The following is a 27,658-nucleotide window of genomic DNA, read 5'->3' on the forward strand; positions in this document are numbered from 1 at the left end:
GTAATGATCGCCGCTACAAACCATCCTAGCCTATGGTTTGGCACTTATAACTCAAAGTTAAGTTGAGTTTAAAACAGTGTGAAAACATTAAGGCTCCGATGACAAAACAAAACGGCAGCTTTGGAAATAAACACTTTATAATAAACACACTGTCTCATAAAACACTTAAGACATCAGTGTATTATAAACCAGTGTTCTATCTTGATGCCTCATAGCTGCACATTGAATAACCTTTAATATTTATATTAAAGGGCTACATATTAAAGACTAATCGTATTATCCCTCAACAGTGTTCTTGCTGTGACAATGGTATTTCTGTTCATTTGGATATTATTAGCAGTGACTGTGAAGCTTCCATGTTATGTGCTTCTTTCACAGGTGAAATGTTAGATACTATGGACCTACCTCACCTGCACTCACAGATCTGCACACAGGAAACAGGGTGTTTTATAAGAAAATGTAGAACATTAGACACTAAAACATGACCTAAAACCTCTTTATCAGCAGAAATGGTACAATTTAGTTTATTCATTAAACTTGTTCAACTAATTCAGGCTTATGATTACCTCTGTCAACATGCATTCATCTCTTTTTTGCTTTTCACTAGTGGTCAATTATGTATTATGTATTATGTATATGATCAACTCCAGGAAGGATAGCTGTGAAATAAATACAAATACTAATATGTCTTTGAGGCCAACTGTTTCCATTGTACATTGAGCTTTACATCTTGCGTTTAGAGTCTTAAACTCCATGGCAGCAGCTGTAGTCATGTTTTACAGTCAAAACATGGATGACTTTGCGAACAACCATTTTAATTGATGCTGATTTTTATTTATTGACCCTTTTGGAAATGTTCTAGAAAAGCTCTACTTATGCAGATGTTTTTTTATCCAACAACTTTGTAATTAACTGCATTTGTGACATTTGCATTAGTGGTATATGATTTTGTGAGCATTTTTTGTACATGACTTTTAACTTATTTGCAGTTCCAAACTGTCACAATTACTTTTATATTCAGTTTAATAAATTTTAAAGAAAATTCCCTTTTGTTTCCAATGTTTGAGAATTGTATTTGCATAGTAACCTCAACAAATAGTATGAATGTGAAGATGTTATTCTTTGTTCTAAATATAAAATATTTACAGATATATTTCAGATTTCTCCCTTTTGCGCCGTACAATAGCAGCCACGTCCTGTTTGAGTTTAGAAACGCACTCCTCCAACTGCTCTGAGAAGTCTCTCAGCAGATGGTCGTGTTCATCCACAAAGAACCGCAGCCCCAGCAGGTCCGACTCCTCCTACAAATATCACATCTGTGTCAAAGTCATATCAACCATGTTTGTATTATTAGTGCATAAAAGCATACACTGGGCCTGTGTCTGCGCAGACGCTGCAGCTGACCTCGGACTGAGGTCATGCTGTGGTAGAAAACCTTCAGAGCTCGAGCGAACTCTGCATCACAGCTGGGCCGCACTGAGCGACCACCTGTAGTAGAGAGACAACTCACTGTTTAATATGTATGTCACTTACAGATTTACACAACATTAAGAGAAAAATATTACCATTCCTGGTGGTGAGTTGTTCTCTCAAATTCTGATTTTCCTTTTTCAGTAAAAAATTCAAACTCTTCATCTCCTCCAAGTCTCTCTGAAGGACTCTGAAAGAACTGCTCAGTTCACAGTCTAAAGACTGACTCACAAATATTGATCATCAGTGATAATCAGTGGAAATGAGCTGCTAAAATATTGAATTAACTTCTCATAATAAACTTACTGCAGGGTCAATGGGACCTGGCTTATCAATAATGAAGATGCTGTCTGATGTCATTCTCATCTCATCCAAAGAAGATGTAAGTTCTGTACACCCATCTGAAAACAAGTTACATTTGAAAATGAAAATGCTTTTTAACACCTGCATATTCATTCTTGGTGAGGATGAATGTACCCTGAAGGCCCCAGAGCTCCAGAACGACAGCGCTGCTCTGCAGATAATCCAGCAGACTCTGAGACGTCTGCAGTGAAGTGAAGTGTGCTCGGTGGTCCAACAGGGGGTTGATATTGTGCCATGCAGCTGGAGTGTACAGCGGCTGGGGGCAGTCAAACAACTTGAAACTGGGAAATTAGATGAAAAAACTGTTCATATTTATAATGCATTTTATGGTACATCCTTATGTGCAGCTTACCCTACTTGTACGCCTCTGTTGTTAGCCTCTCTTATCCATTGCAGACCACAGCACTGCTCCAATACCAGCTGAAAGTCCAGGCGACGCCCCAGTAACTCCGACGGGTCAATCAGGATGTCGTCCTCACTCAAGGGGCTGACAAAGCAGAGGGGAAACTCAAAAAACCTTTACGCTTTGTTCTTTCCACATGTGTGTTAGAGACATACAGTCCTGTGGAGGAGCAGGGAACCAGCTGTGCTTGTAGGATGGCCTCCTCTGTTCCTTCAGACCCTAAGACCTGCATTTACAAAGGTTATGTCTTTAGTGTGGATCAATATTCTGCTTTAATTCATCAGTACATTTTAAACACAGACCTCTAGTTGTTCTTCTAGTGGGATGCGAAAAGCCAAAGTCTGTAGCCACAGGTGAGCAGTGCCCAGGAGCAGTGGCTCCACCGGATCCCAAAATGGGTCTTGGTCTCTCGTGAAGCTGGCTGCAGAAAAACCTTTAGATCTCTGTGGAATGAAAAAAACACAATTTGAAAAAATACCCAGAGGGACCAAGATTACGGTAGTTTAATTTACATCCTCTTCTGTGAGTGCTGCTTGATGCTGCCGATACATTTCTTCCATTAGGAATTTACGATTTATAAACTTTGTCTTGGACCACATCCACACCTTGTGGGAAAGGAAAGGGGAAACCAACTTAAAAAGATTAAAAGGTAAATATTTGTGTATAATGTTTACTATAATACAGTTTATAGTAATACCTGTTTGTTTCCCAAAGTAGTGACTCTTACGACAATATCTTTCTTTAGGTCGTGACCTTTCGAATCAGACAAAGCAAGGTTCTTGATCTCCAGTTTAAATTCTACGCCCTACAGACAAATATGACACATTATAAAATAATAAATTGCCCATATAAATGACACAAGTGTCCTTAAGGAGAACCTTGAGCAGTTCCTGGCTCATCTGGTTGGCCTCTGTCACCATAGGCATTAGTTTAATGTAGTCATAGAAGACAACCAACAGGCTTGGGTCAGTTTGGTTTGACCCTGGGCTGGACTCACCTACAGATATTCAAAGTATATTCAATACACCAAAGATACCAAACAATGGATTGTGCAAAGCTGCTCACCAATGTTGAGGCCTTCAGCTGTAGCCAGCTCCGCCTGGAAGTAGTCGTAGTCATAGCAGTTCCAGTCGTCCCCCCCGTGCTCCGAGGGGAAACCAATGAAAAGGTAAGTACAGTTAGAGCCCAGAATTAGCCGGTCCTGAAAGAAAAACAATGAATATCAAATTGGATCAAACCAGAGTGACAAAGTAGTAAAACTAACCAGATGCTGCAGAACAGTTGTCTGACAGACTGCGTTACCATTTACAATCACTTTTGCCCCGGCCACCGGAGTCAACATGACACGACGCTGCTCGTTTCTGAAAACTGCATGATGCTCTTGTATCCTGAAAAATAGTACAAAAGTGTGCCAATGTCCAAATGTCATCTCTCTTCTGCTCACCTGTATTTCATCTATTAGATTTGAGCTCTTCCTAAATACTTGTATCTATCACAAACACACCCCAGTCCTTTGATGGAGATGGACTTTGGGGAGGAGTCACTGTGGCCCACATCCCATTCACCTAGAACACAATAGGAGCTGATCTGAGTCAAATGTCCAAAGCTCACATGTTTTTCTGCCCTTCCCTCATAAGAGATTTAACTATTTTGATTGTGGTGGACTCACCCTCTTGTATGAACAGTTTTATCACACCAGAGAGCTGGGCGTCCTCATTTATGTTTACTATGTAGGGGTGCGTCTGCATCATCCTCCTCTCCTACGACACAGCAGCAGATGTCAGAGGAAGCACAAACATCTATAGTGCATGTGAATGAGTGAGTGCACCTTCGTTATGTTGGCGTACTGCTCCTCCAGGTCTTTGAGCGCCTCCTGCAGGTGCTGTTCCCAAAGTGTCTGGATGGCCTTGATCTGCAGCTCGTTGTGGGTGAGCAGCTGTCGAAGCTCCTCTGAAACATGTTATTTGTCTCTTATTGATCACTGTTTCTGAGTGGTTATTGATCGCACAGTGCAGCCTTACTGGTCTCATCACTGGCCCGGCGCCCCTCCGGTCCCAGTCGGCTCAGTCTCTGCAGGAGCCTGGCGTTTTCGGCCTTCAGCTCTTTGACCAGTCGCTCAGTGGGACTCTCATTCACAACAGCTCGATTCTGAATGCGCTTGGCCCTGAACAAGAACGGAAATTAATTTGTGTAAATCAATAAAAACTGGAAAATGTATTTGCTACACTTACTGAGCAAACCATGTCAATGAAGTTATTAAAATTTAATTAACACAATGAATGTGCCTTAATAATTAAAGTATGCCATGAACTGTAATGATCTCATTAAATAATTGAAATAGACCAAATCGCAAATGAAAGAAAAGTATGAAAATATTTAATAAGGATCTACTAAAATGGTGAAGTCTGTCCTCATATTCCTCACCATCTATCTTTATTCCCATGGGTAACATATGAAATAAACAAAAATCTGTTACCTTTCTGCATAACGCAGGGTTGAGAGTGATTCTTCAAAGCAAATATCAGCAGGACTGAGAGTGGCAATCTGCAATGTTTAGTTTTGCAGAAATTAACAATTTTATTTTCCCCAATATGATTTAAACAAGAGAAAAAGTGTTTTGTTTCTTTTTACCATAACAGTGCGGCTATTGCCTCCGAGAGCTGACTGCAGAAGCTTAGTGAGAACTGACTCTCTGTAAGGAATGTGGACCACCTTTTTACCCACCACCACATCTGCGAGGGCACTGCAAGACACAAGAGGCAATAGAGGATGGTTACTGTGGGAAAGAAATGTGTTCCCACTCAAAACATCAGCAGTTTAGCAGTTAGCCAGCATAATATGTGTGGAAAAATACAGACTCCAGTCCAGGAAATCTTCATAAATGGGAAAAAATATGGGATCCTCTATTAGATTATAGAAACGTTCACACAGTTTCTAATTGATTCATTACCATTGTTGTTATTATGCATTTATTTTTATTGTATCCTTATTTTCAGTGTGTGAAAGTGAGTGATCTATAGTGTGTCTGTGGAGAAAACAATAGTATGAGAGCAAAGTCAAACCCTTTTTGAAAACAATCAGCAGCTGATTACAGCAACAGGCTTTGTGTATTGATTGTGAGGATCCTTTAACAGAAACCCTTTTATGTAAAGAAAATAAACAGAACATTGTCAGTTGTTGCTGGTGGGAAAGCCTGTGCTGTAAATAACTAATAAGCAGAGTGTTGACCTGATGACGTTGCCAAGAGTGGTGAGGCTCAGGTTGATGGCCATGCCCTCTTTGAGTCGATCTGCCTCAGAACCCGACGAGCGCTGCCGTTCACTGCCAGCCAAATCTACCAGGTTTATATTGGACTGCTTTGTGGTGCTTTCTTTGGAAAATATCTATAAAATGTACATTTGTTCAACATCTAAAGGAAATTTACTCCAAGATTCAAGTCAATTACAATTCCTTTTTGTACTTGTTTTAGCTGCAGATTGATGAGCATGTGAGAGCGGCTGCTGTTGGCGTTCATGTGTGTGGCAGCAGTGGTCCGAGTCCTCGTGCCCTGCTCCGTCAGCTGTTCAACCTAAAGAGATAGAAATCATCTGAGAAACAGTAGCTGTGTTTGTTCAAATGAAATGCAAACCGTGTAAGCTGATGTCTTTCTGATCATGATCCCTCTGATTACTCACATCAGATCATCAGGCATTTAAGTCATCTCAAAGGTCCAGAAATCAGACAATAATCAGAGTTCGTTGTGCATGTGAACCACTTATATCATGTTATGTAATTATCAATGGACTACAAACATGTGGGAATGTGTTTACCTGTTGTGCCGTCTCACAGGGAACAGTGCGGAGACCCTCCACATAGAATCCTCTGTGCTGCTCCTCTCTGACTCTGAGTCCTCCAGCAGCACGAGAGCCACGGGACAGCAGATCGATGACCTTCACAAAACAAAATTGTTCAGAGAAAGGGAGATGAATGTCTTAATGAAGTGTGTTCGAACTAAGAAGAAGAGGTATTTAAAACGCATTAACATTCAGAAGTTCAAAAAATATAAATAATGATTTATAAAGAATAGACTAAGTAATGGTTGGCCCATTGTTTAAGAAAATTAGATCAAGGTGTTTAGATTAAAAATGCACACTATGTAGTGTAATTGTTTTAGACTTTGGTAATGTTCCTTTGTTCTTCCTACATCTGAGAATGAGGTTCAATAACACACTTAATTTACATATGAAGCTGCAATGGAGTAATATCATTCAAAATTATGAGTGTAGAATGGCACATTTTTTAAAATAAAAGAAATATGTGGCAGAGCAAAGTCTGTTGGAAGATCAGCGTGTGGGAGCATGAGCCTGTACCTGTTCATTATAGATCTCCAACATACTGAAAAAGACCTGTGAAGAGCATCACCACTGTCAGGACCACATGCATAAATTAGGCTGTATAAGACGGATTTGTGTTTAAAATCTAAAAGTTTACCTGACAACGTCTTGACTCCTGGTTTTCCTTGATGGATTCAAAAAGTCGCTGACAAAGTTTGGGAACCAAGCCTTTGTTGGCCCCAAATCCCATCATTGAGTAACTCTTTCCAGAACCCGTCTGCCCATAGGCCAAAAGAGTGGCATTATATCCCTGCAACACAACACATTTAGAGCCGCTCGTTTCGTAGGCATTTACCTGTTTTAGACGTTTTCTTTGTTACCTGTAGTGAGTTTCCCAGTATACCTTCTCCCAGGTCCTGATACACATTATCCTACCGACATAATAACGCCTGTAGTTCAGTATAACAGTCACAGTAATAATGGTTAATATGATTTCACCACACCTGGTCAGCATAGCGCCCCCCTGCGTCTTCAGGCAGGTACTTCCCTGTGCTGTCCTGTACAAAGCCACTGTGGGACCAGTATGTGTGATCGAAACAAAAAGAGCGTCGGTTGTGAGGGTCACGTGGGTCTTGGATCGTGATGGAGGTCGGGACCATTGAGATGATGCAGCGACTTCCAGCATCTCTTTCCCTCTGAGGAAGAGTGAAGAAGAACACTGTTATATTACAGGCTCCACTGTAAATATGCCATTTACTGGGTCTTCATAATAATAAGCAGAGCCGCCAAATGGGGTGGCAAAGGCTGGCAATTGCATGGGGCCTCAAAAGATACAACCGACCCGACTTAACAAAAGAGGTTGGAAATATAACATGTGTTAAGTTAATTAATGTTTCTTTTTTTTAAATGTATTGCCAAAGCAAAAAATACCCAGTGTTTAAATCGTTGTTAAAACATTTTGAGGTATTTTTCCCCATTTAAAATATATTTTGTTTTGAATTGCTAATTGCCATGACGACAGTCCTAATTTCACATCACTCTGAAACCCATGATATGTTGTTTTAATAATTTATTAACACAGGCTTACATTTTCTGAGTCTCCCCCCCGCCATATTTGTCCCTCTTTTATAACTATAAGACGTGTCTACTAGTGCCTAATGTAGGCTATCTAGTGACACTGAAAAATATCCTACATAAAGTGCAAAGGAACAGTCAAACTTTTTCAATGCCAGATGAGTACTCACCTTGTTGAAGGGCCGGACCCTGACTGCCACTCTGACACAGTCCTTCTGCATGTCCGAGTGTTTTGGCCTCATGGTACTGCAGAGCTACAGAGTGATCTGCCTCTCCACACTCCAGCAAGCACAGGCGAGTCCGGTTACACAGACAAAACACTGTCACTGCACATAAGGGAAAGTATACTACTAGACTAGAGGATATTTGGTTTCACTTTAAAGGCCTGGTTAGAGTTGGTACGTCTGAAGATATGATGAAAAACACTTCCTACAGGATATTCAGAGCCCCGATATCATCTCGGCTAAAGACATTTTGTTGTCCTTTTTTGCTTTCATCCTATAGAATAAATGTAGTCCTTTTTATGGAGGGTAAAGAGAAACTGTAGACTCAAACACTGCACAGAGGTTTTACCATGTTTATCAAAGAGCAGTCATCAAAATACAATTATACATTAATCAAAAATAGCCTATTGATGTGATATTTGCCAAGCATCTAAGCATGTCCCAGGTACACATTCAGAATCATATGCAGTCATTCTCTCACATTTACAGTCCAATTGGTAGTGTACACGTTTGCCTTTACAGAGAATTAAAACGATTTAAGACTATGGCATTGGCAGAAAATAAATGCCTTTGCGACACTTCGAACTTCCAAACAAACATATCTGTTTAAAAATGTATTCAACTTTATTTGGAACATAGTAAAATACTATATACATGTTAATAGTAGGAAATGTGTTTTTCCTCATTGGATTGGTTGCTTTTGCCTGTAGAAAAACAGCAACCATCAAAATAAAAACTAATAAAATTATAATGTATATAAAATCTCTTTATCAGAGGCAGGTTTTCTTTTCTGATTCAACTGCAATTACAACCTTCGATCACATTTCCCTTTTGCCATTTTGCACGCAGAGAAGCAGTTTCTAATATTTGCATATTGACTAGCTCAAAATCGCTAATGTTACACTAATCTAGTGAAATAAAGTGGTGGGACATGTAAACTCCAAAAATAGTCCTCCTTTACACAAAGTGAACTGTCCTCAAAATATGTTCATGCCTTAGCATTTTTATATCCATGAGCAAAGAAATGTATATTTACACAAATATTCTGCTTTGATTCCAGCACAGAGCGGCAAATGAAAAACAGTCAACAGATTTATGGACGACAGGGCCGGGGCACGCTTCATCTCTGGGCTACCTGAGGTTTACAGTTCAAAGACGACCAGCCTCCTAAAGCTTCTTCCTCCGAGTGACAGGTTTGGTTAAAATTGTGTCCATAATATGCTTGCGCCGAAGGTTCATGGTTGATGTTGGAACTTCCACTTCTTTTATTTTTTTCTGGGCCCGAGGAACCGGATCAATTGGACTGGGCAGAGGAGACAGTAGGTCCACTTCTGCTATCCAGGATGGCTCCAACTCTGCTGTAAGTCTAAAATAAATTAAACAATATGTGTATCAATAGACAAACTGTAAAAATATCCAAGTTATTTAATGAAAGAGGGAAATCTTACTTTCTAGTTCTTTTGCTTGTTTTTTTGGTATTTGACACTTTAGCTTCTTCCACTTGTACAGCTGTCTCATCCTGTGCAGAAAAATTACATTATGCCACATTTTACTTACTTATATTTATTGAGATACTGGTGCATTGTAAAACCTGTAATATATGTCTAAGGTGTCATAAGGGTATTTGTGAAGAATTGTTTTTTAAGTCAAACCACCTTGATCACATGGCCCAATAATTTTATATCCAGGCCATGACAAAGACACCAAGTGGGCTAAATGTTTTAATAAAGGACACATTTTTATAGTACATGTTCAGCTTCTCCCAGTGTCTCATAATACATAATCACTTCCACTCACCTCTGGAGGAACAGAATCAACAGTGGACACTTTCCTCCTGCTTCGAGTGACAGGAGCAGTCCGACTGGGAGATTCTGCTGCCTTGGCTAAAACAGACACAAACAGTTGAGCCCTCAAAATAATAGTTTACCATTTTGCTTTTATAAACTGGATGAATTGCATTCATGGTTTGCAGTTTTTTTTTTAAAGCACATTGCCCACCTCTTCTTCGTGACGGGGAATAGATGAAAGAGCTCTCGCCTGGACTAGACTTCTCATCATTAGGGTCAAAGACCACATCGTTCTCCAATGGAGGCTCAGGGTCCACCTCAAACTTGGTGCGTCTCGTATTGGTTCGTGACCTGGATGTTTTAACTGTTAAAAAATAAACATTGCATTTAATACACTGGTTTGTCTCTTAACACTTGGTGGTGCCCTACACACCTTCGTGCTTTTGTGCTTCATCCTGAAGTCTCTTGATGAGCGCATCTACTACCGGGGTCTCGGAGTGCACTTCCAAAGGAGGGTCCAATAAAGGCTGCTCCTCCTCAGGCTGGTAACACAGTTTCTTTTTAGTCTTGCCAAGGGCTTCTGCATTACTCTTGAGTTCAGGTTCAGACTGATTTTGGCCTCTCTCTACTCTTTTCACACTCTGAGGAAGTGAAACGGGAACCAGTTTTACCTGAAAGCATAGTTGTTTTGAAAAAGTGTATTATACAAAATGAACTGACACTCACTCACCTTTGGATAAACACTCAAAGTGATGTGATTGGACTGTCGAGTGGTTTGAGCAGGACTGGAAGTCTGGCGTTTATAATCTTCTTCTGCTGGTACGGCTTTAGTTTTTGTGGAAATCTGTTTAGCGGGAGTTGAACTGATCAGCTCTTCCTCCTCCACCTCTTCTTTAAGTAGCTGCTGAGCGTCTTCGTTAACGCTCACAGTCTTACGACTGGACCTGCGGGGAGTAGTTGACTGTGCAGCTTTCCTTTTAGTGGGGGTCCTTTTGGTGGGGGTCTTTCCCCGTCCAGAGGACTTAGCAACAGCATTTGGATTTGCAGCCTCTTGCACCACCACCTCAACTTCAGGGCTGACTTCAACCTCTTCACTGTGGCTCTGATTGCTGGTTCTTGAACCCAGTCTTCTGCCTGGAGACAAAGTCCTTGTTGTGCTGGAAACAGTGGCATCACTAACATTATCCACAATGTTCTTCTTTTGTTCTTCTTGATCCTCAGACTTAGGCTCTGAATTGAATTGAGTTCTGCGAGTACTTCTTCGAGGCGTTCCAATGATATTTTCTTTAACTTGTTTCCTTTTTCTGCTTGAGCGTCCAGGAGAAGTGACAACAGCAGCAATTGGTTCCTGCTCATGTTCCTTCTCCATTTCCAGTTCAGGCTCTTCCTCATTATGAGTCTCTTCGGGCCCTGGGGATATAAAGGTGACAGTCTTGTTGGCTCTGGTGGTCTTTCGAGTTGGAGTATAAGAAGCCTTATTCTTTCTGCCCAAGCCTGAAGTCTCAGGCTGTTCACCATCTGGTGCAATCACCGACTTCTTCTTTGATCTACCCCTTCTTCTTGTCACGGTTTCTTCCGCTATTGACTCGGCTTCCGCCTTCTCATTCTTTAGGGCGTCAACTGAGGTTGTGTCCAGCTCTGACTGTGCAGCCGGTACATCCTCTGTGTTGGGTGAGAGCACATCTTCTTTGAGCAGCTCCTCTGGTTCTACTGAGGGTTCTGTTTTGGCTTCAACCAATTCAACTTTTACTGGGAGATCTGCAATGTCTCCCTTTGAGAATTTATCTAATGACTCTGGTACCAGAACCTTTTGCTCCTCGGGCAGCGTTTCAGTCTCCTCTTGCTCAACTAGTTCAGCTTCTTCTACCGGAGCCTCTTGTTCGGCATTTTTTATCGGCTCATTTTCCAGTATGTTTTCTGTAACTAGTTCTTCTTTAGGCTCATCTACATTTGACTCCATAAATGTCATGGGGAATTCCAATCCTTTCTCTTCAAGGACTTCGGATTCTGTCAAATAAGTTTCAACTTTATCTAAAACCTCTACCTCAGAAATAGTCACGGGTTCTTTGGTCGACTCACTGATTTCCCTATGTAAAACTCCAGTAGACAGAACGTTATTCTCAAGATTTGGTTCTGGCTCTTTGAGTCCATCTTCCTCCAAATCCAGTGTGAGAGAAAAGCTGCTCTGGCTTTCAGTTTTGTAGTCATTCAGTGCATCAGTTTGAAATATTTCATTGGGGACTTCCTCAGCAGCATTCACTCGGGCATCTTGACCCTCCACGAGCTCCAAAGGAACCAACAGAGCGGTCGAGGGTTGGAGCTCCAAGAAAGACGCTGCCTGAGCTGCTTCCTCGTCTTGGTCCATTTCTCCTTCATCAGTGCCCAGGTGCACCATGACAACTTCTCCAACACGATCTTCAGCAATCTGCACAAAACATTGATTTTACATTTTTTAAATGTAAATGCTGAAAGGGGGAACAGAATAGCAAAGAAAAGCATGTCTAGCAAGGTAGAAACTACAAAAATGTTTTAAAGTATTATATGACTTCTTGTACCTCTATACATTAGGGTTATGTTCAAAATATCGATACAATATATCGTCACGGACTCCGTATTGATACGCATATCGATACCGAGTCACAGTATCAATATTTTTGTTATTTAAAAAAAATAAAAAATAAAAAATAATAATTGTGGCCCGTAGGCTTTAAACGAGGTGGAATCATACTTTTGATCTGCCGTTTGTGCAGTGCTCCTCTCAGCCCAGGTGAGAAGGAGCTGTGGACCTGATCAGAAGCTGATCTGTGCAGAAGATGCTGCAGCTTCAGACCAGGCCAATTGTTTGGCAAGAAACATGCAATACTTTACCAGAATGTGTTCCATATATTTTTATTTGGATCAGTTGGTTGGATGTATGAAGTTATTAGAGCATAATGGATTTATAAATAAGTGCTTTGTGGATAAACATGAAATTTCATAAATTTTCTTATCCAGAGTAAAAACATTACCCATTTGGCACATTTTTAAAAATGTGTCAGGACACGTATCGTAATGAGGGAATTTTATTGGAATATACAAGTATCGGGATACGTATCGTATCGCGAGGGTCTTGGCAATACCCAGCCCTACTTTACATTACATTGGTTTTGAATGAGATGAAAATAATCATGTTAACTGAGGTTTGTGAACAGAACCATGCCTCAACTACCTGCTCCTGGCCACACGTCTAACTCCCAAAAGCCCTTCTTATATCAACTGTTTAAGTGTTCTCTCCATACTCTTCCTTTCTGTGACATATGCTTTTTTTTTAAACCTGCAATTAATTGTTGTGGCGTGGTCTTTGCTAGTGAACAAAGTTATTTTGTACCTTTATTGCAGTGGAAAACTCTTCAGTTTCCTGTTCAGATAAATTTGGCAGGAAGTGGGCGTGTGTTTGCATTTCGAATTCTGAAGAGTGGGCTGGAGGTGGTCTGCCCTGGATCTCCTCAATTATCTCAACCTCACTTCCCGAGTCTTCTTCCTCTCCATCTTCGTCGTCCTCTTCCTCATCTTCATCCTCCTCTTCTTCTTCAACATGATCAGACTCCTCCTCGTCTTCACCTTCATCTTCAGAAACGGGTCTAGAAAGTTCTTCACCGTCATTGACACTGAAAATAGCTAGAAAATGCACAAAATAAAAAATATAGATCACTGTGTAGGAGACATAAGTTAACAGCTTGTGTATCAGGGGTTGCTCACAGTGAGAGTCTGTGCCTGTGGGTTCAGAAGAAGTTATGGAGGTGGTTGATTTCTGAGACAAAAATATTGGGACTGTTCTGGGAGCATTGTCCTCTTCCTCTTGATCCACAGACTCACTGAAATTGCAAAATAAATCAAGAGTTTACATAACATAACTAAATTCATTAATTCATTAAAACTAGCCTAAATACCTGTTGATTGAAGTCTGAGCGAGTGACACCGAATGTATTCCAGATCGAGTCAGAGGTGAAGATAGATCGTCGCCTAAGAGATGCCTCTGGACAAACTCCGTCAAATCTAATAAACAAAACACAAAATGATTATAAAAGCATGAATTATTATATTAATTATGTTTACTTTTACATCTGTAAACCCTAGGGCCTAACATAATCCATTCCAGTATTATTCTAATTTGAAACGCTTTTTAGTTAATAGTGTACACTCTTTGAGCACTAAATGCAAAGAAATGGTTGAATTTAAATGCTGAGCCATTTCCCACTGAAAGGATTGCAAACTGTAGTAATAAATTGATGAAAAGCCACTAGATTGCTGCCGGTGAACTTAAGTTAAGGCTCCACACAAAATACATGATTTGAGTGTTTAAAGAAACCTTCTGACTGCTCCACTTCTGACTCGCCGACGGTTTCCGGCCCCTCTGGCTCGCCGACGGTTTCCGGCCCCTCTGGCTCGCCGACGGTTTCCGGCCCCTCTGGCTCGCCGACGGTTTCCGGCCACTCTGGCTCGCCGACGGTTTCCGGCCCCTCTGGCCCCTCTGGCTCGTCGACGGTTTCCGGCCCCTCTGGCCCCTCTGGCTCGTCGACGGTTTCCGGCCCCTCTGGCCCCTCTGGCTCGTCGACGGTTTCCGGCCCCTCTGGCCCCTCTGGCTCGTCGACGGTTTCTGGCCCCTCTGGCACCTCTGGCCCCTCTGGCCCCTCTGGCTCGTCGACGGTTTCTGGGCCCTCTGGCTCGTCGACGGTTTCTGGCCCGTCGACGGTTTCTGGCCCCTCTGGCCCGTCGACGGTTTCTGGCCCGTCGACGGTTTCTGGCCCCTCTGGCCCGTCGACGGTTTCTGGCCCGTCGACGGTTTCTGGCCCCTCTGGCCCGTCGACGGTTTCTGGCCCGTCGACGGTTTCTGGCCCCTCTGGCCCGTCGACGGTTTCTGGCCCCTCTGGCCCGTCGACGGTTTCTGGCCCCTCTGGCCCGTCGACGGTTTCTGACCCCTCTGGCCCGTCGACGGTTTCTGGCCCGTCGACAGGTTTTAGAGCATCCATCTCCTCTGCAGATTCAGGGATGGGAGACTGCTCACTCGGCTCCTTTAACTGCTCACACACATACTCAGCTTGGGAGACTGAAGCCTCAAACAGCTCATTACAACCTTAAGGGGAAAAAGGCACATGCATATTTACAGTGCTAAATGTACCGTTAAGTGAAAACACCAAATAGAACCATCAGTACCATCAGTAGATGCATCTGGTTCAGTGCTCGCTTCAAAAAGAACCTCTTCATAAATTTTTTCATCCGTAACATCAGCTTCATGTGTTGGTACTGGAGCAGAATTGGTCCCTGCAACATTTTCTGCAAAATTTAAATTGTCGTCACACTCTTTTAAAAGGCTCTCAGGCTCTTCCTGAGGCACTGGCTCCTCGGCCGCCTCATCTTCGTCAGGAACTTGTGATTGAGGTTCAACTCCACCCTCTCCATCCGCTTTGATGCTCATTGTTCCATTGTCACTGTCCATATATTTGTCATCCTCCTGTTCCTCTGGAAGGGGAGCATCATAGAAATCTAAGGTGGTATCAGTTGATCGGACAGATGTGTGGCTCGTTTCAAAACTTAGGACCAGCTGTGGTACTGATGATTTGGTCTCCCTGGTGTCTTCATGGAGTGAGGGAGGATTGGACACACTCTGATGGGGTGAGGAGCCGTCACCTTTAGTCACATCCGATTGTAGCTGTACATCCTCCTCCTCCTCCTCTTCATCTTCGGCCTGCGAAGACCAGGACTTGCATGTGGCTTTGGAAAGCATTGCCCCTCCGGTCAAGAGACGAATCTCATCGTTAGATGCCTCCTGAACACATTTCAGTAGAGCTTAATTAGTTTTTTCCCATAAAAAATGTACTGCATTTGTATTGTATGTGCACACTAACCCCATTGGTCCAACGAATGCTTTTCTCCATCTCAGGAGACTCTGCCTCTTCGATGAATGTGATGCGGTTCTCTTTACGGGGCGGGGGTGTAATAGAGCGCCCTGGAGAGGCAGAGGGCGTGGCCACAGGGGTAGGCCTTAGACTGCTCCGTAAAATGGACTGAGGAGTAAAGGCGGCAAACACTGGACCTGAAGCAGCCAGAGCTCGAGCTCGCTGAACGAAAGACCCACAAAATAAATGTATAATACAAAATATTAAGACTCTCCAAGCTAAAATGTATACATTTTCATTATTACCTTGACAACTTGTGGGGTTTGCAGTAGACCAAGCTCCGGAGCTTTGCTGACGCTCTTTGGTGAAACCCAGGAGCTGGGGGGTCTGGGGGGGGTCAGGAGAGGCTGAGGCATCTGACTAGAAGGTTGCACCAGCAACTTCATCAGCCTGAAACAGAATACATAAGACAAATGTGAATAAATGATCAACTAATCGAATAAAAATCTTATATGCAGTTATAATAATTAAAAAGGCCCAAACCTTGATTTACGTTTGCCTGACATGCTGATGGGTGTCCCCAGAAAAGGCTCAGGTAGAAAAGAGGAAGGTTTTGGGCTTTTTATAGCTATTGCTTTTGGGCTGCAAAAATATTATTGATGACATTTGATTAAAATAAAAAAATAAAAAATTCAATTTTCATTATTTGAGCAGCACCTTTTTGCTGGCGAAGACTGGGGAGAATCTCCTTTACCAATCCACACCTCTTCAATCTTGGTCAAAACATTATTGATGAAACCAGCCCTCGAAATCACCTTTTCACTGGCAGACCGCTTTGTGATTGTTGAAAGAGGCTGTGGCCGGGAGACTAGTTTGGGTCAAAACAAAGTGATTTTTTTGTACTTTGTTATTTTTTACACTAGACTATGTAGAAACGGTTTTGAAATGTGCTTACCTTCCTTGTGAACGGTGAGTGGCCGTCGATAGGGTTTGGCTCGTTCCATTGCCAATTTTCTCTGAACTCTAGGCAAAACTTTACCATATTGATCAAGTATGGAGTTCCTTGTGTTTGCTTGCTCTTTGAGTTTTGGATCCCTCTCATTCTAAATAAGAGTTGAACAATCACAGTCAGGTTGTAAACTTTTGCTATCAATGGGTTCAAATTAATCAAATTGCACATTGTTTTAAAGGAATTATTTAAATGCAACACAAAAAGTCTGGACGCCAAAAGCCTAGAGCCTACATTATTTTATTAAAATGATTTCACACAGCATCCCACATTTTTTACCATACAGTAATCAAATAAAACATTGAATTACTCTTAATAATTCATTTTAATCAATAAAAAGTGCTAGGTATTTATTTATTTGATTGCTGTGGCAGTTGGTGAGAGGTAAAGCCTGCTGCGCACAGACACAAGAGGCTGGTTTAGAGCTGGACTAACTGGTTTTCAGTCAGTTTTGGCTGTAGCCTTATGCTCCTACACTCCTTATGTCTGACCCTCTCCTCTTTCTCATCGCATTACACATCCACATACGGGCAAAGAGCAAGAGTTCTGTAACAGTTGTACTTGAGCAAGCTCAGCTCCACACAGAAAATTACAAGACCATAAGGCTACTGCGCACGGAGAAAAGTGTCACGCAACTTTATAATCTGTCATCAATATGCTGCAAACCTGCTCTTTCTGACCACAGAGCGAACAGGAGAGGGGGTGTGTGTCTTTCCTCTCGCTTCTCTGATCAGAAGGTACTGAAATATTGTGTTATAAATCAAACTACTGGCTGTGCATGGTCTGGGTCCTCTCTTGTTTAGTCAGATCATAAAAAAACATCACGGCCTGAATTTGTATTGGTCCGACTCTGGTTTCTTTTTTTTCATGGAACGACTTCAGGTTTAAGCTGGAGATAGAGTTCGATCCAGCCCAGGGTCTCAGGAAATTTGGACTGAATAAGCAACTTTGATGGAATACCCCCATTGTTTGGCGTTTCCAGTGAGAAGTGGCAATTTGTGTTGCCAGTTTCAAAGCCAAAATCTCATTGGTTTAAACCAAGCCCTGGGGCAGTACACTAGCCTCCTATTCAAGTCAATGGCCACTGCATAATGTGGAGTGTTGCCAGTTTAGCCTTTAGCGGCAAGCTACATCTGAGTCAACAGTCCATCAAACATGCGTAGTAGTGCAATTCTTCCACACGAGCGTGTGCGAAGTACCCTGGCCCATGTACCAAATGACACAAGAGCTGCAAAAGCAGAGCAGCACAAAGCAGAGCGAGCCGAAACTAAAGATTAAAACACTGTTTTTATGAACAGAGAAGTTCATATTCTGAAAATAGGCAAACATCACCACAAAAGCTGTGCTTTGTGAAAGCTGTAGGTCCCCGTCAGTCAAACACGAGAAGTTTGTTTTTACATTGCATTCCAGGGAAAAAATTAGTTCTGGTTTGTGGATGATTTTTTTCACTGCAGTTTCAACAAACAGCCACTGGGGCCGACTCACGGCAGGTTTGAGCAAGCAAAACCCTATACAGATATTTTAATAGCTCTATCGTCCTCTCTCTGATCTGAATGATCTAAACCCACCTTTCGCCAATCATTGACCAGTGCTAATGCAGCTTTCACATAAAATGAGAAAAACTTGTACATGTCTTAAATGAAGGTTAAGGCAATGGCAACCCAGGTTCTGTGGTGATTCCAATTATTTTAAAACACAATGCACGCAGGCTGCACACATTAATTTTGGCAGATAGTTTTAACATTACCAAAATGTCGATGTGCTAAACTTACCGCCAAATTAATTTTCAGTGAGTGGTTGAGCTGCAGGGCGGATATGTAGTTGGCTTGCTGAAGGTAATGCACCATCAGCAGCTCTCGATTCTGAAGCCCGCCAGTGCCTTGAAGAAACCTCTCTAAACCGTCCTGTGAATCAAAATATAGGACAAAATAATTTAACGGTTGCACATCCACACATTTTTGCCAATGCATTATGTTGGAAGGTTTCCCACCTGTTCGGAGAGACCCAAGGGCAGTTTAAGCAGCTCCTTGATCAAACCCAGTTCCTGACAAGTCTCAAAGAGAAAGCCCAAAAGCTCACTGATATTTAGACGATTTGAATGCTGACGCGCCAAGGCCCATGCTTCAATAAGACACCTAAAAATATTGAAAGAAAATGCAGCTATTAAGAGTGGGAAATATTGACTGTCTATAACAATCAGATATTTTTACAATCCACACAAATGTGCCAAATGTTTGTAAATGTCTTGGCTGAAGTTCAGGTGGATTGTAAATGGAAATGCAGAAATATCACTTTACACTTTGCTTGAAAAATAAAAAGATTACCGGTACACAGAAAATTTACTTTTCATATGATATTTTAGCAGCAATCTGTGTGTAAATTATATATTCATCATTAAGTATTCTAATTTTGCATTCCAATTCAATGCAATTCAATATTATCCTATATACGATGCACACCTCTGGAAGGTATAACATGAAGTTAATTTTCACCGTACCTGTTGTGCAGTAGTACTGCGAGGTAAAGCTTGGCTTGTGCCGTTGATGCTATTGCGGGTTTGGTGACGTGTAAGTATCTCAACGCCTCAGCGTTCTGGCCTTGACACATCAGGGACTGCAGTACACGCTCATGCTGCCACTCAAACTGACACTGCGAGGCAGTTGGATGTAGGAGCAATTCAAAAGCACTCTAATGGAGACCAAAAGCAACAAGGTAATCAACAGCTTATTGTTTTGTCACTTGTTTAGAGCATGTAGTGTACCTGGTGGTCATGATGGTCCAGCAGCCAGAGTCCTTGTATTAACTTGACCAGACCAATAGGAATCGCAAAAGCTGTTGGGAAAGACTCCACTGATGCTCCCTCTTTGTTTGAGAAGGCATACATGACATCAAGTAAAAGGTAAATTACCTAAGTAAACTTAGTTAAGGCTTATAGAGAAGGCAATAGAAAATATGAACATGATGAACAATATGATACACCTAATTGATGAGGATACAATTGCATGTTTGGCGGCTTCATCAATGTTATCAAGTAGATAGATATCCAACAAAGCCTGTGGACCAAACAATTATACTTGTGAATATTCTCTGAATTTAAGTAAATACTTTTGTCTTCTTCTTACATGTAAAGTAGGTGGTGGGTATTGTCCAGTTCCCCCCTCATCCCGTTTCCATAAGTTAAGCAAGCGATCTCCACAGTGGCCAACCAAGCCATCAATCATTAGGCAGTCTGCACACCATTTGCCCCTGAAATGTTGAAAATAGGTTACAATTTTTACAATGTATCCAATATTTAATCACAATGGGCCTCATGAATGAATATCTTCTTGGAAAGATTTCTAAGCTAACTCTGTGTCGGATTCACATGGCCAACTTTTTCTCAAAGCAGAGATGTTGCTCTTCCAATGTGAATACAACTTCAAATCATTACCATTTATATCACAAACTTAAAATACAAGCTCTTACATTGCAAATGACAACATTCAATAAATGCGGAAGAATGCGTTTGTCAACACTGAAAACCTTCACTGCCGTTATGCAGCGAAAGCAATTTAATTTCCAACCCCTCATACCTGAAGTGGATGCATATTTAAGTCACCAACTCACTGAGAGAGGGGTGATATATAATTGTATATACATCAGTATAGATAGATATGCACTTGCGCAGACACACACACACATCTGTAAGAAGACCTAAATTTGTGCCTATACCACACACTTGGCAAGTCTTTTGAGTTCTTCCCTCCGGATGGTGTAATAATGGCTGATTATAGAATGACTATAGAAAGGCCTGGAAATCTGAAGAGCATCCTCATCTGAAGGGAAGCAGAGACATTGTCAAATTTAAAATATTGCCTGTGGTGTTAAAAAAGCTTGGTAGCTTTTTTTGTCTTTTCTTTACCTGATCCCTCAGGCAGAAGGCCAGTGCGACAGAACCAGAGCACAACTTGAGCATACTTTGAAATTAGCCCAGACACCATGTTTTTGTTCATCAGCCCCACCAGCCCTGCGCACAAAACAGGATTACATAAGGTCTGTAGCAGACAAAACTTTCTTTCACAGAATTGTGGAAAAGGGGACACACTACCTTTCTGAGTGAGTTCATGAGCTTCACTGAGCAAACAATTAAAAATTGTGCTAAGGTTTGTGAGTAATCTTTGGCTGTGTTGAAGCAGTTTCAATGTCTGGGGGTCTGTAAAGTTTGATGAACTGTCAAATAGTGGTGCACCTGCAAGTAAAATAACGAGTTATTTAAATGAATATCCAGAAAACACACAATAATATAATAATGGAGTCTAACATACAGATGCCATCAAGCTCCTCCTTTGTTTGGACCACTTTGTTCCAGGCCCAATCCAGAATGTAACGCAAGTTCAAAGCAGAACCTGGTTGTTCTGGTATAAAATAACAATAAGCAACAACACTCACTAACACAAATGTCAAAAGAAATATGGTTTTCTCACCTTCTGCAGTCCATTGCTTAATACAACCAGTGATCAATCCCAAAGAGCTTGTCTCCACAGCTGTGCATAAAATTGCATCTAGCTGCTCCTCCTAAAAGAACAATTGGTATAGGTTGAAAATAAATAAATTGTACTAGTTGGGTCAAGTGAATGGTCAGTACCTGAGCGAGGCTGGATGCCTGGGTGTCTGCAAGCCGACTGGAGAGCAGACCAGACATGAGGCAGCGAGAATAACTAGCGGAGATGACATCACTAGAACAAGGAGCAGCTTTCTTTAAGAAGCTCAGAGTCTGAAAGTGTCAAGAATACATTTTACAATAGTTCAAACACACAAAACAAAATTAAAATTTTTAATTTTTAAAGCTCGCCTCTTTTTGATATCCAGAGCAGGTTAGATGTACAATTCCAGTGTTGAGCAAACAAGTAGCATCTGCCAGTGAATGTCAATTTTAGATTTTAATTTCTGTTCATTGGAAAAAAATATAATAAATAGATTTAATTTCCCTACTAACCAAAGTTGTATGTTGTGGGATTAAAGTATTGCTCAGGTGGAGGGCAGGCATACGGTAAACCCCTGCCGAGGCTACGCTCATTCACCAGCACATCCAGCAGCACATGTGGGGACACCATCTGCACCACTGCGTCCAGAGACCACACGGCCAAATAAGGACAATTCTGCAGTGACTCTCCAGCTCTAAAAAAGCACAGGCACAAAGGATTGTATAATACTGTATTTAAATGCATAAGAAAATAATACCAATGCATACCTTAAGGAATCTGGCATCTGTGCATGATACCAGCGGTTTATGTCAAACACCCCAATAAAGGTAGCTGGGGTTCCCTGTCCATAGGCCTTGACTTGCCAGATAAAAATAGACACACTGGTATCAGGGGATGACACTAAAAAAGAAGAGACGAGATTAGAAACATGACACAAAATGACAAACTATTAATGTATTCATACCTTCATTCATACTGTCATCTCTGTCGAGGTGAGGTCTAAATTTCTCAATAGTCTGACAACTGAGCAAGCGAGTATTGGTGGCTTGTGCCCTGAGGGGGAATGCTGTCCCACTCAATTCCTGACTGTAACGCTCCTCACAGTATTCCAGGCCCTGGACAGCAAACAAAAAATCTTTAAAATACTGAAGGCAGAGAGAAATATTGTTTTTGTTACTGTCCCATGCTCATACCTCATACAGGATCTTCCCAGAGGCTGAACATTTTCTCTCACTGAAGGCCAGTTGCAGCAGACGGAGGCTGACCATATCCCCTTCACTTTTGAACACAAAATTATTATTATTTATTTTTTTTTTAAAGAAAAATTGACAGCATGTTTGTTTATTCTTTCTAAATAAGGAGGTGAGGCTTACAGGTCTTGAGAGGACTGGACAGCCCAGAGGTAGCAACAATTCCTGGGGTCATTTTCAGGCTCCTGGAAGGTAAATGCGTTCACGGGGACCTTACCACCTTCTAACTGAGAATCGTATCTTTAAAAAAAAAATAAAAAAGCAAAATATTTTATATTACATATAATAAAGTGTACAGATTACATATAATAAAGTGTACAGATAATAAAATGTACAGATTATGCAGATAAAGGATACAGATGATTTGTTCATATTCAATGTCTAAAGACTTACTCCTTCTTTAGCGCCTTCATGTTCCACAGATGCAAGTAGCCATCTGAGAAACCTACAACCAACTGGTTAGTCCTGGAGATGTATTGTAGAGCTGTAGCCCCAACACCTGTGGCTCCATTCAGCTGGAGACAAAGATGCCTGCCCTCTCTACTGCTGACCTCTCTGAGCTTTGGGATCTCTGCTGGAGACTTGGTCACAACCTGTAAGTCTACAAACAGAAGAAAGATCCCCATTAAGGACACCGCTACATGAAAACCATCTCAAAGAAATATCTGCAAAATGCTGTGACATAGACAAGATCCTCACCTGATGCTTCAAGCTCACTTTGGCTGCATGAGAGATCATCAAGGCAGAGATCCACTAACAGAACATGCCCCAGGTCAGTTCCAACTGCAGCGATGCCAAAAAACCAGCGCAAACTCTGATGAAGGTGCTGCGTCGAGGTGCTCGCACCACCATAGCTCACTAATGGCTCAATAGCGGTAATCTATAAATGCAAAATTATTAGCATATATGGATCATTTTAATGATGGATGCTAGGAAGGGAAAACCTGAAATGCAAAATGAAGTGATTTACTCACCCGGCCTGGTATAACCACTGCTTTTACAACCCGTGACAATCCCAAGTCGTACAGACATAGCACACTGCCTTCCGCCTCCACCAAGCCAATAAGCAACCCAGATCTACAGTTGAAACATTTTGTTGTCATAAATTTATAATTACAATAATTGCAGTATGATGTCTTATAACTAACAATTCATGATAACAAAAAGTATAGTATATAAGAGTATTTAAACATTAATGACCTGACCTTTTTAACCAACTAAAGTCCTTAGCAGCTAGGATACCGGGTGGATGCTCCCCTCCACTACTGAAAGTGTACGCAGAAAGTCGCTCTCCTGTCACTGCATGGACAGCCTCCAGATGGGGTCCACAAGCCAACCAGGCGAGACCACCTTTCCCTTTAAAAGAAACATTAGTCATGTGTTTGCATTTCTAAATCAATCATATTAAAGCAAAACTGTTACTATCCCAAGAAACATACCAACAGTGAGTTTCCCCTGAAGGACAGTGTCCAGAGTGATCTCATCTTCTGCCAAAGCATTTAAAGTGACACCAGGGAAGGGCAGGAGGCTGCTGGTGACCTGAGCCGTCAGATCACGCATTGTGCACTAGAAGACATAAATTAACTTTACATTGTGTATATTATACATTTCACAATCTACTTTTTGATGGATAAAACATAATAAAGTGTTTGGTAATTGTAGTGCGGTCTTGCAATAAAGGGAAAAGGATTGTTTTACCATTGATCAAGATTTGCAGAATAAACAAGGTCTTTCTTTCTACACAGTTGCACACACAGCTGTCAGCAAACATGCAGGCAGCTGAATGAACTTGTGAATGAACCAGTGACACGTACACGGTACAATTTTCCCCATGTTTTAGTAAGCTTAGAGGGGCATAAGCCATGGAAACTGCTCTAAGTATAATCAATAACACTAGAAACACGTTTCAAAACGTTAGGACTGATATTGAGCACAACACTGCCCCCTGTGGTGACTTTTGAAAATACAGTAGATTCAAGTGAACTCCCGCGCAACACGTGATGTCTGTCACTGCTATGGCACGAGCATGATCCTGGTGTGGACACAGTCCATGCTTTTAAACCCCATTTAAAACAAGTTTGCCCCTTCTAGTGGTTGGTCCTCACCCTAAAGAGATCGTGGGTTTCGCAGTTCGTTAGTCCTCAGGGATGAGAGGCATGATATGGCACATTTAGCAGAGTGGTACGTAGTGCTGTAAACAGAACCTCACAGCAAACTGTCAAGACAAACAGCGTGATCAGAGTTAAACAAACTCTGTACTGAAGCAATGGTTTTATGCTCTATGGGGGGCTATTCTGCTAACTTACAAGGTCACACAAAAATTAGCTTTCAGGGCTTAGCATAACCGAGAAACTGACAAGTTTATTCTGGCTACAGATGATAACTTCAACGTGAACAAAGCTGTAGCCTAACGGGGGCTTAAGCACAGACTTTGAGCTATGGTGTTGTTAATTCAGTGTACTTTGTTCACTTGAATGTCACTTTCACTGTGGTCTTCAGTCCCCAGTGAGCATGTGGCTAACGTTAGCCACAGCACGTTAAATTACAATTTTTATTATTTGTTTATTCGTAAAAAAGACTAAACTGATTGTGTGTTAATGATTCAAATCCCTAAGTTTTGAAATCATTATACTATATTACATAACAACAGGGAATACTAACTTAAAAAAGGACACTTGTATAGCCTCAATAGCTCCAGACACACAAGTGACTAAAATAAAGGTGTAATGTTTGGATATCCAACACTGACGCTTAGCAACAAAATTACACAACATTACAAACCCCGACCCTTATAACTTGATATGTTCCGAGAACTATAAACAAGCGTGTTAACTCGATGTATCTCTATCGTTGTTTAAAACGTGAGGCAATGTGCCGCTAGCTTACCAGTCTGCTGATGGCCACTTTAGCCTCCAATGTTTGTGTTTTCCAGGCGATAAATCCAATCTCCTATGTCCCTGGGCATAATCAACTCCTTATCAAAGTCATGCAAATATCCCAGGAGCTTTAGCTGATGGACAAACACGCTACATTGACTCAAGACTTCAAGCTTTGACGAGGATAACCGCCATTTCCATCAAAATTGCAACAGCACAGGGCTTCGCTTCTTCCTCAAAGCAGTGCACACGTCAGAGAACAGACGCCCTCTAAAGGCTGGGAGGTGTAGGTACATGATGTCAGAATCAGAACAGGTTTATTGTCATTGTCAATGAAACACAAACAATTAATAATAAAATAATAATGATAACAACGTCTATAGAGTCAAATATGGCATGTGTCTGGCTGTCTTTTATTATTTTATATATTTTATGTTGTTTTTAATCAGTTTTAATTTTGTTTGTATGTATTTACTTATGTTTAATGTATTTATTTATTCATTTTTAAACATATTTTACTTGTGCTTGTTTTGTGTTGGTAAAATGTGCAATACAAATAAAGTTGGATTGGATTGGATGCATAAATTAAGAATTTAAACAACAAACTAAGGTAAAAAAATAAACATGTCTCGGTATGTACACAGGTATCTACACAAATTTTAAATATAATATATATATAATTATATAATATTATTATATTGGCAAAGGCAGAACCACAAACGCCCCAGTATGTAACATAACCTAGGTAGAAATAATGATAATAATAATAAATATAGCCGCAAGCAGCGATGATTGGCCCACGCCGCCGCCGCAAGAGGAGGGGACGCTAACGCGCACCAATTTACCTTTTATTACACCTACTGCTGAATCCGTGACGCTATCGCGTCTTCTCCCCTTTGCTTTACATATGAAGGGAAAAGTTTACGGCTCCGCCGCACAAAGTCTGACTCTTAGAATAAAAATGTTGATCTCTTTTGATGGTCCACCCTTGGACCATCAAAAATTTGGTGCTGTCGCACCAAATTAATTTATTTCACTTAAAATAGGTTTAGGGCAAAGGGTTTAACAATCGATTCAAATTTGACGCTATTCTGACTTTATCTGAGCAAAGGGCAGCAAATTCAAATTTGGGAAATTTCCTAAATTGTAGCTACAGTTTGCGGCTAATGACCCATTCATGTCTTTCCTGGGAGGGCATTGGACGTCACTATTTAACTTATTCCCTCACTTACGTCTACATGCAATACCAGGTTTCCTTATGATAATACAAATAAATAAGTTACTGATATAACTTTTACTATCACTTTACTTACTGCCCGTTCTATGTCCAAAAACATCAGTAGTCACCCATTTAGCCATATTATCACTTCCCAGGCCTGTGCCTGTATTTGATTCTAAATTTAAAAACACTTCTGTCTTTTCGTCCTGCACTTTCATCTAGTCATGCATTAAGTCCAAAAAGATAATTTTCGTCAAGTCCAAAAATAACACAAAACAAAACAAAACGTAGGTTTGTTCTGTGCACTGAAAAAACACGATACCGTAAAAACACAACTTTTGTCTTCTATGTCGGGGACAGGAAGTGTCCTGTCTGTGATCACATTCCCCAAAAAATTGGCCATCTATAAAAATCTGAATTAATCTTCATCTCTTATCAAGTTTAATAAAATCTTTATAATTGATTGTTGTCAATCAAACAAAACCCTAAATTTGTTGAAATACTAAAATTTAAAACCAGCTGGGTTTAGTTTTGCTTAATTCATTCATTCACGTTCAGAGCGTCCTCTGAACTGCTTTCTCCCCATTCTCCTGCCTTGTTGACCCCCCTTATCTCCCCCTCTCTGCCACGTCATCTGAGCACACTGGAAGTCTCCCTCCAAAATCCTCTTATGACTTTTCCTTTGTCTTTTTACAGTTTGGGGTGATAATTTTGGCATTATGTGGTCTCGGTCGTCTGAGAGAAATGCTACTTGCTTTACAGTCACGGTCAATGTCAAGCTTCTAGAGAAAATTCCACATTAGATTCCGCCGGACATAAACGTGGTGTTTAAGATTCACCCGTGACTGCAAATTTTAGATCTCTCAGAATAACGCCTTGTGACCCTTGTATGATTAATTGTGATTCTCACACTCGTTAGTGAATCACTTATTAATCCTCATTCACACATTCACACTTCTCTCTTACTTACTTCGCTCGTGCACAGCGCTTACATTCACTCATCTTTATGTCAGTAATAACTCGGCATAAGGCCTCATTACTTGCTTTCGGTGAGAAACTTAACTCGTGGTGAGCAATTTAACTCTACTCAAAGCCAACCAATATTTTTTTTTTTTAATGAGTAAATATTAAACTCCTGTATTTTATTTAATGAGTAAATATTAAACTCCTGTATTTTTTTAATGAGTAAATATTAAACTCCTGTATTTTTTTAATGAGTAAATATTAAACTCCTGTATTTTTTTTAATGAGTAAATATTAAACTCCTGTATTTTTTGTCAGTGAGAAATATTAAACTCCTGTATTTTTTGTCAGTGAGAAATATTAAACTC

General features: G+C 41.0%; 2 protein-coding genes across 2 annotated transcripts; both read right to left on the reverse strand.

Annotated features, from left to right (window-relative positions):
* Positions 1 to 739: 739 nt before the first annotated feature.
* kif28 (kinesin family member 28) lies at positions 740 to 7,871 on the reverse strand. Its single transcript, XM_072465612.1, has 27 exons — positions 7,794 to 7,871; positions 7,053 to 7,244; positions 6,930 to 6,980; positions 6,707 to 6,859; positions 6,586 to 6,621; positions 6,046 to 6,165; positions 5,697 to 5,804; positions 5,465 to 5,619; positions 4,868 to 4,979; positions 4,713 to 4,780; positions 4,258 to 4,400; positions 4,065 to 4,186; positions 3,906 to 3,996; positions 3,741 to 3,801; positions 3,501 to 3,624; positions 3,302 to 3,437; positions 3,115 to 3,233; positions 2,934 to 3,041; positions 2,749 to 2,841; positions 2,539 to 2,679; positions 2,392 to 2,462; positions 2,186 to 2,320; positions 1,948 to 2,114; positions 1,777 to 1,871; positions 1,566 to 1,692; positions 1,370 to 1,488; positions 740 to 1,301 (listed from the first exon to the last, which is right to left on the reverse strand). Exons 1-27 carry the CDS (start codon positions 7,863 to 7,865, stop codon positions 1,143 to 1,145), a joined length of 3,078 nt encoding a protein of 1,025 aa, XP_072321713.1. The 5' UTR covers positions 7,866 to 7,871; the 3' UTR covers positions 740 to 1,142.
* Positions 7,872 to 8,186: 315 nt separating this feature from the next.
* ahctf1 (AT hook containing transcription factor 1) lies at positions 8,187 to 25,358 on the reverse strand. Its single transcript, XM_072465835.1, has 40 exons — positions 25,119 to 25,358; positions 23,672 to 23,798; positions 23,438 to 23,588; positions 23,207 to 23,309; positions 22,932 to 23,112; positions 22,626 to 22,833; positions 22,356 to 22,472; positions 22,176 to 22,260; positions 21,947 to 22,097; positions 21,750 to 21,882; positions 21,495 to 21,676; positions 21,351 to 21,412; positions 21,144 to 21,272; positions 20,983 to 21,073; positions 20,824 to 20,913; positions 20,607 to 20,747; positions 20,421 to 20,525; positions 20,238 to 20,334; positions 19,642 to 19,765; positions 19,516 to 19,572; positions 19,281 to 19,427; positions 19,017 to 19,207; positions 18,510 to 18,654; positions 18,292 to 18,423; positions 16,466 to 16,613; positions 16,228 to 16,378; positions 16,054 to 16,152; positions 15,816 to 15,960; positions 15,520 to 15,732; positions 14,828 to 15,440; positions 13,983 to 14,747; positions 13,564 to 13,669; positions 13,373 to 13,488; positions 13,002 to 13,291; positions 10,365 to 12,059; positions 10,068 to 10,305; positions 9,846 to 9,998; positions 9,645 to 9,730; positions 9,296 to 9,366; positions 8,187 to 9,213 (listed from the first exon to the last, which is right to left on the reverse strand). Exons 2-40 carry the CDS (start codon positions 23,790 to 23,792, stop codon positions 9,015 to 9,017), a joined length of 8,031 nt encoding a protein of 2,676 aa, XP_072321936.1. The 5' UTR covers positions 23,793 to 23,798; positions 25,119 to 25,358; the 3' UTR covers positions 8,187 to 9,014.
* Positions 25,359 to 27,658: the final 2,300 nt, after the last annotated feature.

The sequence above is a fragment of the Eucyclogobius newberryi genome, unplaced genomic scaffold (assembly GCF_026437365.1).
Source record: "Eucyclogobius newberryi isolate DKJ021-1_F unplaced genomic scaffold, fEucNew1.0.hap1 SCAF_5, whole genome shotgun sequence".
NCBI lineage: Eukaryota > Metazoa > Chordata > Actinopteri > Gobiiformes > Gobiidae > Eucyclogobius > Eucyclogobius newberryi.

Bases quoted from the DNA above. Each gene is read 5' to 3' on its own strand.
- kif28 (XM_072465612.1), bottom strand. From the start codon at position 7,865: ATGAGGCCAAAACACTCGGACATGCAGAAGGACTGTGTCAGAGTGGCA. The intron at 5,620-5,696 runs GTACAAAAAGGA...TACATTTTATAG, and splicing joins TCAATCTGCAGCTAAAACAA to ATATTTTCCAAAGAAAGCAC. The intron at 2,115-2,185 runs GTAAGCTGCACA...CTAATTTCCCAG, and splicing joins AACAGAGGCGTACAAGTAGG to TTTCAAGTTGTTTGACTGCC.
- ahctf1 (XM_072465835.1), bottom strand. From the start codon at position 23,792: ATGCGTGATCTGACGGCTCAGGTCACCAGCAGCCTCCTGCCCTTCCCT. The intron at 20,526-20,606 runs GTAGTGTGTCCC...TTTTGTGCGCAG, and splicing joins TCATGAACTCACTCAGAAAG to GGCTGGTGGGGCTGATGAAC. The intron at 10,306-10,364 runs GTGAGTGAGTGT...CTATGCTTTCAG, and splicing joins CTTTGAGTGTTTATCCAAAG to GTAAAACTGGTTCCCGTTTC.